Genomic DNA, 9,980 nt, shown 5'->3' on the forward strand with positions numbered 1-9,980 from the left:
GTGACAAAACTTCAGTCACACGTGTAAAAACTCCCAAATCTTCAGCTAACTCACTCTAGTACGTTTTCTTTTTGCTGTTGTCTCATATAAATCCTTATTATCTACCGGTAAATAAAATAATAAGTTGTCAAATGCATATTTAGGTAAACTAAGACACCATCAACCAATTAATTGATTGCCTGACCCGCCAGTCAATCAACCAATTGATTGCCTGACCCGCCAGCCCCGCCCACATTCTGTTTGAATGCGTAAGGGTCTGGATTCGGACCATTGGGGGGCGTCAACAAAACTCTCCAGCATTAACCGGTTCAACCACCGCCGCTAATTTGTGTCACGTGTCTCTCAAATAAGAAGACTTTCAAATATTTTCAGAACATTCAGAACAAAATATATAACTTTATTTACCTCACATTTACAGAGTTTAGAGTTTAGTGCGTCGCTTGTTGACTCAGCAGAAGTCGGCAACGTTTCTCAGTCAGTGTTGTTTTTATCCTTTCCTAGTAATCCACCATGTTTGTTTAGACATGAACGGACAATGTGTTTGTCTGATTGGTTAATCCGCCTGTCAATCACTCCCTTTGGAAATTGGAGCGACTGGGTTGGATCCCAGACCCTCAGGTTTTGTAAAGTAGTCTGTCAAAACATGTTGGGAATGGCTGGTCAGGCAAATTGAAAACGACTAAAGAGATACAGCTCTTCTGAATAGCTGCACAAGTTCGACTACGCAATTCAATAATTTTTATATTTATGGTAGTTTTTCTAACAACCTTTCGTTGTGGTTTTTAGTTTTACTTCTTGGTTGGCAGCAGATGTAAGGTAATTCAACGTTAACAAGCAACCATACTGTACAAAAGAGCCAAAGCTCATCTCATTTAGGTATTTTGGATGGAATTGATGGAACTGATAAGACTCTTTTTTGACAACATGCTACTTGTCTATGACAGATATTTACCACAGGTACTATCCCACCAAATGATGTCATAACTAGAAAAACAGGAAATCCTGTCATATTCACATTTAACTTGTGCTTGCTTCAAACTTTCACTCACAAAGGCCCAGTTCTATAGCATTCCCTTCAAATAGATAAGACAGATGCAGTAAATAATTGTCCACTTTCCTCATTCCTCAAATAGCTCAACCTAATTACCTGTGGCAATACAGCACACACTCTCTGCCTTTCCACCTTCTGCGGCGTGTTAACTCGTGTTGATTCTGATATTAATTTGAATTTGAAGATAATTGAGCTGTAGTCCTTTAGTTAATTAATTGTGCGTCTTCGTTTACCAAATTTTCATTAGCCGACTAATTATTTTACTGGGATTATCAGAATATGTGTCACAGTGTCAGTTCTTCTCTGTTGTTTTTGTCGATTACAGCCCTACAAGATAACACAGCTTCAAACAATACTCGATTTACTTCCTTACTTTTTTGATTTTTTTAAAATCCCAGGTAGTTCTCATGCACTACTGTTATATAAGATAGTCTTCGGTGTATTATTGTTGCCATCTCATAGATTGTTTCTAACTTGCATTCGTTTTTTGGCTTCTAAACATCCCTGAAAACCCAGTAAAGAGTACGAGCATCAGCGCCATGGGGTGAGGCAACGGGGGGAGGCGAAGGGAGGTCAACGTTTTGTCAGATCCACAGTAGGAAGTCCTCTGGCCCGCCACGTGAAGTCAATGCGTTCCACCACCGCAGCTAGTGGAGCAGAGCCAGGTTCAAGAGTGAGAGAGGGTTCCGTAGCTGTGAGGCATCTCCTGTTGTCAAGTGAACAGTAAGACCAGGCCATCTGTCTAACTTTGGGATGAAGAGTTGTCTTTTATTTCATCCACGCAGGCTACAGACTTTCTCATCCTCGTGCCAAGAACTATTCATAACCCTAGCGCTGCCCAAGGCGATCTACTTTTTATGAGCACTGCAGTATTTTATTACCCTGTTTTTAGCCGTAAAAAGGAGAGGCAGAACAAGGCTGTGATAAAAACCCTGATATCCATTTACCCAAAAGTGTGTGAGGCTACTTCCTTTGTCCATCCCATTGAGTGACAGCAACATAACTGCAACCACACAAGCACCTTCTCCAAAACACTGGCAAGTTGTTCCACTTTCCGCTGTCCGTTCCCCTCGGCTGTAAGCTATCATAACTGCTTTGAACGGGGGGTAGCGCTGCGTTTAATTGGGTTACAGATTGGCATTAAATGTGCTGAGGTTCACAAGATACCTTAGAGGCATGAAACAAACTAGAAGACACACACAAAAATATGTCTTCCCGAGCCATTCTGCGGTTGGTAATGCAAAATGAAGCGGTGTTCTCATTGTTGACTGTATTGCGTCAGCTTTGTTTAGTGTAAAAACAGGTATTCGAACTGACGTATAGGCCAGAGTACAATTTGCACGTATCGCTTTTGTCGAGCTTTACAACGAGGTTTCGGATTACGTCATGTGTGTAATGATTGATCTTGCTCTAACCACGGTCTCTTTCTCGCTCTGCTCATTTCTTGCGCAGGATCAGTGCCATGCAGCGCTGAGCAGAACAGAGCCGAGCTGAACTGACTTGTATTGACGCCCCTGTTCTTGCGCCCCGGGCCAACCCTCCCTGTCCCAGATGGAGCTCAAAGTGTGGGTGGACGGAGTGGTGCGAGTGGTGTGTGGCCTGTCCGAGGAGACGTCCTGCCAGGATGTGGTCATTGCACTGGCCCAGGCTATTGGTATGTTCAATGGATGTCATTCTTTCTACTGCTCTGCTCTTTCTCACACAGTATTATTTGTTTTGTATTATATTCATTTATTATTCTTTTTTGAGTTTTCCTTTTGTGCTGATGCATTACCACAAAGAACAAATCAATACAATGAAAATTAGGTATGTTGAATTTCATTAAATGTAAAATCAATATCAAGGCCACATCCTTTCTAGATTAAAGTGAATCTCTGTATATGGCTGGGTTTTGGTTAAGTTTAGGTCAGTGTTAGCTCTCGAACTCTCGTTTAACTTCCATTCTACGATTAGAGGTCCACAAATCTGTACCAAACCAAAAAACTGGAAAGCTGCATAACCCAACGTTTTTTTGTAAATTTCTATTTGTTAGAAGGATTGTAAGAATGAGTTTATTTAGTTATTTCCCCCGATAAAGTGTATTGTAACAGCACTCAGATCTGCAATATATGTTCTAGAGAGCTAGCGTGGGACAGACCGGGAGAGCGAATCAAAAAGAAACAAAGAAAAAAGATCAAGACAATTAATGTACAGAACTTCAATTATAAACGTGTGCTCGGTTCTATGGCATTTGCTCCGTGTGATCCATCATAGGTTTCACAAAAACCTGCACAAAAAGGATATCCTTGTTTCACCTTCAACATTCTTTTTCTTCTGACCCAAATCATGTCAGCATTGTGAGGGTCAGTCTAGCGTCTGTTTACCAAAGTATTGAACAACACCACTCCACATTTAGAACTCTCCTCCTTCCATGAGTGAGCAGCTTTCACTGAGTCATAAGGGAGGACTTGTCCTAATTTCAGAGTCCTCGTGGAAAATTCAGTTTATTCCAAAATGTTTACACATTGAGCAATGTCTAATGCATTGGCTTTTTATTCGGCTCAGAGATATCTGAGATATCTGCCTCATCATAATGTGTCTGTTGTGTGCTTTGCTCTGCAATACTTTCTCCAGTCCAGAGGGAGGGGTTTGATTGTTCTGCTGCAGATTCTGAGTTACACAGCATCTGTTTATTTGTGTTTACCCATTGTCCTCTCTGTCCACAGGTCAGACAGGCCGGTACGTTCTCATTCAGCGTCTGAGGGACACAGAGCGGCAGCTGCTGGCCACAGACAAACCCCTGGAGTCTTTGGCCAAGCTGGGGCAACATGGAAGTGAAGTTCAGTTCTTCTTAAGGCGCACTGGCCCCAGCACCAGTGATGGACCTAACTCAAAACAGGACAAACAAACACCTCTGCCCAGACAATGGGAGCCAGAACCTTTGAAACGCAATCAGCCCAAGAAATCGCTCACTTTTAACCTGGGGCCAACAACGTCTTCCACCTCTCCGAAAACCAAAGCCAACCAGCTTAAGAGGTCTCCCAGAGACTCCCCTGAACAAAGGGCCTCCCCCTCACCTACACCCTCTTCGCCCTCTCCTCCTGTGGGCCCGTCCAAAGAGGAGGTGTTCCGGAGGGTTCTTCAGCAGCAGGAGAGACTGAGGGCCATTGAGGCCCAGCTGGAAGTCCTGGAGAGGGAGTCCCACACATGGGAGCGCCCCTACACCTCTCCATGCCCTTCCCCTGTATCAGACGCTCGTGTCCAGGAGGAGGTGGACCATCTGGAGCAGGTGATGCGCAGGAACCAAGCAGAGCTCGCTCATGAACAGTACTGGGACGACGAGCTCCAGGCTGAGCTGGAGAGGGAGAAGGGCATGAGGAGGAAGCTGGGGGAGCTCCACTCTACGCTGGACGACTGTGGCCGTCGACTCCATGACTTTTCAGTGCGTTCCGATCAGCTGGAGCAGGAGATCCAGAGGGAGAGCCAGCTACAAGCAAACTCCAGCTCACCAGAGGACTCGCTGGACGCTGTGAAAGCAGAGCTGTTGAACCAGGACAGACAGGGTTCTGAGCTGGAGCAGCAACTGTCTGAGACTGACAAGGCTCTGGGGAAGGCAGAGTCTCTGCTGCAGGTAAGAGGAGAGGTGACTGAGAAAGGACTGTAAAGACTTAAACAAGCCCCCTGTGCAGCACTGGCCCACTTCCACACCCACACTACACCCTCTCCTCCCTGTGTCTGCAGACGCACTACTCTAGAGACTAATCGCACATACTTTTTGTTGCATTTTTACACTGACCTATTAATGTATTAAATATCTAGTATTTCATGTTGTTATTGTATATAAAACTGACATTTATAGCATCAGAACAAAATCCTAAACTGACGTCACTTATGCTCTCATTATTGGCTATTTGTGGCATCATTGTCTGTTTACTTTTGGTGGTTGTTATTGTGGCTGTATCAATAAAGGCCTAACCCAGTTGAAACCTCAAGTTTCCTCATCATCCATTACATTTTCATTCACAAACTTTTTCTTTCTCCCTAGCTTCATGTAAAATCAAATTAGCAGTAGAGGTAATAAAACTACAATGATGAGCCCATTAGCTGACTGTGTCGCGCTCATGGAGATGGACAACTCCTAGGTTGAACTGATTCATTGCACGTTGAGGGGCTCAGGGAGGGTCTATGTAATTGTCACTCAATGCTTTTTGCTGCCACATTAAGTCGGATTTAGCACAAAGATGTGATTGTCATTCACAACAGCATGCCGTAACATGCACCTGTGAAGGGTTTATCACCCAGCAGTTAAACCAGTTAAAGACGTTGCCACCAAGACATTTTTTGCCTGGAGCGATAAGACACTTTTGTTTCTTTATCAACATAAAGACACAGTATAATCAAAACAGAATGGTTGCTGACTGGTCTATGCTGATGTGTGGAGGTGGCGACAGGCTGTTTAAGTGAGGGCTGATGAGAGCAGCTTTCCTGTCATTAGGCTAATGGAGGTAGACTCGCAGGTGTGAGGCGTCTCAGCAGCCTGTCGGGGAGTCCAATTCTAATTACACACGTACGCTGGCTGAGGATACAGTGGGCCGACACATTGATTCAACACAAATGGATAGGCTGTTAAGACTGATTGACTGGCTTGTTTGTTTAATCTGTTCATGTGAAGGTGGTGCTTCTTCCTCTGCAGGGAATCCTTTAAGTCCAAATTTCCAATAATGAGAGCTGATGAATTGGGTGTCCTCCGGGAGGTGGTTAGTTTATTGTGTGAGGAGGAAATGCATGGGGTTGTACATCTTTTCAAAAGCTCAGAAACTGCTAGAATCAGGGGAAGAGAGACAACTTAAGATAAGATATTCCTTTATTGTCCCACATGGTCTGCCAGACCGTAGATTTACTAAAGCCCAAAGGCCTTGGAAACTGATGGGTCTCAATTTAGGCGTGGTTCCGTTTGTCTTTACTGCCACCATGTGGTCAAACTATGCAAGCTCTTTAGGGCATCAACTTCACGGCCTGATACACTGCACACAAAATGGGAAGTAAACACTGTGCAATAATATTAGGCAGAAGCAAAAACATCTGTAACGATTACATTTGATACACCCTCAGTAAGTATTTGTTACATACTCTCACTGATACTATCACTAACACTGGGACTACTGCTTTTCAGCTTGTAATCACACTTTGTACTAACTTTTCAAATTGTATCATTTTTTGGGTTCTCTCTCTATCTCTTCATTTACTCAGAAATACTAAGCCTTAGAACATGTATCCTGAAATTAGTATTCAGAAAATCTTATCAGAAGTAGCTATTTGTGAGCTTTAACTGAATGGATAAGCCAACAGAGTGTGATATGTGAGGGAAAAGAATCTCCAGTCCTGTGAAGCGTGGAAGTCTTAATACTGGTGTTCATGTGTCCCTCAGGCCAAGCAGGACGAGCTGGAGGATCTGAATAAGGAGCTGAGGCAGTGTAACTTGCAGCAGTTCATCCAGCAGGCGGGGGTCCTACCGGCACATTCTCAATCCCGCAGTGAACTCGAACAGCTAGAACTGGCACATTTGCTCCAGGAGGCGCACAGGCATGCAAGTATGGACTGTACGTTCTCACAGATAAGAACTTTTGCATCAGTTTATGGATACTTTATCTGTATGTTTGGAATGATAGTGTTTGACAACTGGTCTTTATCAAAGCCATTGTGTACTACAGTATATGTAATTTTTCTGATCATAATTTTACAGGCAAAAACATTGCCTGTAACACTGATTATTTATTATTTATTGTAGGCCCTTATATATTGTATGTGTTCAGTTTATGAAGTCTATAGGCTGCAAATATTTGATAAAAATGATTCAATCTGAGTGATCCAGGTTCTATACTTTTTGGCCTTGTACGACTCTATTTAAATACCAACATTAATTTAAATACAATTGTAATATTGTTAGTTTAGCCAGTTATATGTACAGTAGTTAAATTATAATAAACATAAATCCTTAAAATTGTTATGTTCAAAATTCTAGAACAAACAATTCAGATTTTCCAGGGACAAAATGTCAGTTAGTTTGCTTTTCTATTATATTTATATTTTTATATATAATAAGGATGTATTTTCTAAGCTAATTCGACTGAGCTTCACAAAAGAAAAGTATATACTAAATGTGTAGATACGATGACTTAACTATTTCTGTCAAAAATGCTTAGTGTCTACCATAATCTATCACAAAAAATGTATTATACAATTATATATGTATTTAAACTAGGCTCTGATATTGCTTTCATGTAGGTAACTATATATTTTTAGCCACATTTTGTGATAATGTGATGTGTGTTCTCCATTGAAATTACATTATTGTTTACAATCTTTTGAAGAGTTTATATAGATAATACACATAATATTTATTTCTCTGTCACTGTCGTCTCTTTAACGATGTCTCTCCCATCTTAGGCCGAAGTGACACTTCTGTAGAATCCCCGCCTCGTCCCACCGCCAAACAGTTCCTGGGCCATCCTCGAAACCTCCAGAACCCTCTAGTGTCCAGCCTGAATCCCGAGGGTGTGTATGTGTGAGACCCCCAGCCTTTTGCTCCTCTCCTGCCCCGCCCCAGGACCCCCCCAACTGCCGCTCCTCTATCCCGCCCGTCCCTGGTGTTGGTTGGCTCATTTTGGTCTTTTGGTGGTGGTCCTCACTGCTGCTCAGGCTCTTGCCGTTCAAAGCAAACACACTCCCGCCGTGTCTCGTCTCTAGACTTTTTTTTTTTTTTCACACAGCGTTTTATCTATCGAGTCTAAATTCCTTGTTTTAAATATTTCTCTCTGCTTAACCCCAATCTCACGTTTTGATGTGCTGGACTAACATCTGCTGCTTTTCATTTCAACATTCCCTCTTTTGAATAATGCAGAGCCCTATTCTGAATCTAGAACATGCATCTTCTTTTCATGGATTCACTCTCTTTGGGAATGACTGTAGCAGACATTCTGATTGTACTGCTGTTTGATACTGTGATACGAGAAGATACCAGACCAATGTCATTTCATTTTGCCTTTTAAGTATGGATACTGTTTGTATCAAAGAGGTGTGTCTATACATTGCCTTGTACTTTGGTGACACTTGACTTCCAAAGAGCAAGAGCCTGTCATTTGGGGCTCTGCAAAATGTATTGCAGTCCTATTCTTCGAGCGTGTCAAACCATGGTTCTCGTCTGCCTACACAGAAATGTATTTTGCTCTATGTATTAATGTGTATAATCCTTGATAGTATATTTTTCTATACCCTTAAAATAAAACAATAAATACATTTTGTGCATATGCAGCAAGACCATGGTGCAAAAATAATTCATAATAAATACTTATCATACACTTACCAAAGTTCACTCTTCAAAAAATGTGTGAAAATGTTTCTGACATCAAGCATATGTTTTCTACTGTATGTTACTGTTTAATTTGTGCAGTTTTTATCAATCGCTTTATTTATCCTATTCTTTTGATGACGATCTATTGAAATTTGAGACATAAATTTGCACTATTTTGGCTTAAGCAAGTTTATGAAAAAAACAACAACATTCGGAACAATCAGCATTAAAAAAAATATTTATTATACTGACTGAGTGCATTAGCGTGTGAATTCTCTCTCTACTGTTTACATGTGCTGTGCTTTTGTACTACCTTCTTTGGGGTGTGTTGACATTTCGGTGCTTGCTACAGAGACTTGGGTACGTGAGTTTACCTGGTCATGTGTGCCGTGCGCTTCTGATTGCCCAAGCATGGTGTGGATACGGGCCACGCCTCTTCTGTCTGTGTTGAATGGTCTTGTCCAAAACAAAGGGAGCTTCATCCCCACTCATCTCTGTGTGTCTTACAGTCCTCACGTCCCGAGAAGCGTCTTGGAGGTAAATCTCGGAGCACGTGGCCAAGGGAAAACTTACTGAATCACCAATACCTGTTAACCCCACTTTCTTTTTGGCATTTAACCCATTATGAACATTATTGTATGTACATAAGACAAATATATTTACAGTTTTGCTACTGTATACCGCTATGAACTTGTATTAAATGTAAAATAATCTAGACTTTTACTTAGAGAAATTATAAATGTATTTAAATATAATAAACTGTGCATTGTGTTTAGACTGTAACATGCTGAATTCATTATAGAACTTAAGGTTTTTTTGTACTCTACCTCTCTTTCTCTAAATAACTGGGTCTTCTTAGTGCGCAGACCTTGGACAATGGACAATTTATTCTAATAAATAATGCACTTTGTCACATTTTGACTGAAGGAATAAAAACAGCAGCCCACACCGCCGCCTTGTTCCTCGCTTATATCGTAAATGATTAATATACCACCATACTGTTCGGGAATTACAGTAACCCCTAGCTCATGTTTTATAAATACACTATTGAAATATACATGGCCTTTCCAATGGGTATCACACTGTGTTCTGTGGAGGGTGGGATCAGTTCTGGATGTATATAAAAAGATGGAAGTCACAGGTGGCTGATGGGGAAAGTGTGATTGTGAATGTGAGAGAAATGGTGCAAACATTCTAGCTTCACATCTGCTTCAGTCACGCCCGATGAAACACAATATATCAACAGGATATTATTACCACTATGAGTGTTGCAGCAAACAGTGTCCAGCAGTTGGTTGAGAGGCCATCACCAGAGCTTTCAATTTTCTAAGTACTGCATTATAACAATTAGATCTATGGTACAGAAATAAAGTGAATTGGTTTTATTTGTGCAGTTCTTATCTGCAAAGCTACTTATGTAAAGTAGCCGTTTTATTTTTTTGTGGCCATATCATGGAAAAATTTGTGTCAGGTAAGTACGGCTGAGCAATATAAAATCAAATAACGGGTGCTCGGCATTGACAAAGTATCAATATCTTATGCATTACCATATTTTCACAATGCATCAGGAATGCTTTAAATTGTGCCTGTAAATGTCTT

At 41.5% G+C, this 9,980-nt stretch overlaps 1 protein-coding gene across 3 annotated transcripts in view; it reads left to right on the top strand.

Moving 5' to 3' along the window:
- The window catches only part of rassf7a (Ras association domain family member 7a), a 38,757-nt gene extending 29,593 nt beyond the window's left edge, over positions 1–9,164 (top strand). For 2 of the 3 annotated variants that reach the window (XM_072434499.1, XM_072434498.1), the window contains 5 exons: positions 2,504–2,705; positions 3,757–4,661; positions 6,459–6,621; positions 7,478–7,585; positions 8,891–9,164. In XM_072434499.1, coding sequence (XP_072290600.1) covers positions 2,603–2,705; positions 3,757–4,661; positions 6,459–6,621; positions 7,478–7,585; positions 8,891–8,922 — 1,311 coding nt within the window. In that variant the 5' untranslated portion in view covers positions 2,504–2,602 and the 3' untranslated portion in view covers positions 8,923–9,164. Of the gene's footprint in view, positions 1–1,571; positions 1,768–2,503; positions 2,706–3,756; positions 4,662–6,458; positions 6,622–7,477; positions 7,586–8,890 lie in introns of those variants that run through there. The other variant, XM_072434500.1, reaches the window with a different exon arrangement.
- The last annotated feature ends 816 nt before the right edge of the window (positions 9,165–9,980 follow it).

The sequence above is a fragment of the Eucyclogobius newberryi genome, unplaced genomic scaffold (genome assembly GCF_026437365.1).
Source record: "Eucyclogobius newberryi isolate DKJ021-1_F unplaced genomic scaffold, fEucNew1.0.hap1 SCAF_7, whole genome shotgun sequence".
Taxonomy (NCBI): Eukaryota; Metazoa; Chordata; class Actinopteri; order Gobiiformes; family Gobiidae; genus Eucyclogobius; species Eucyclogobius newberryi.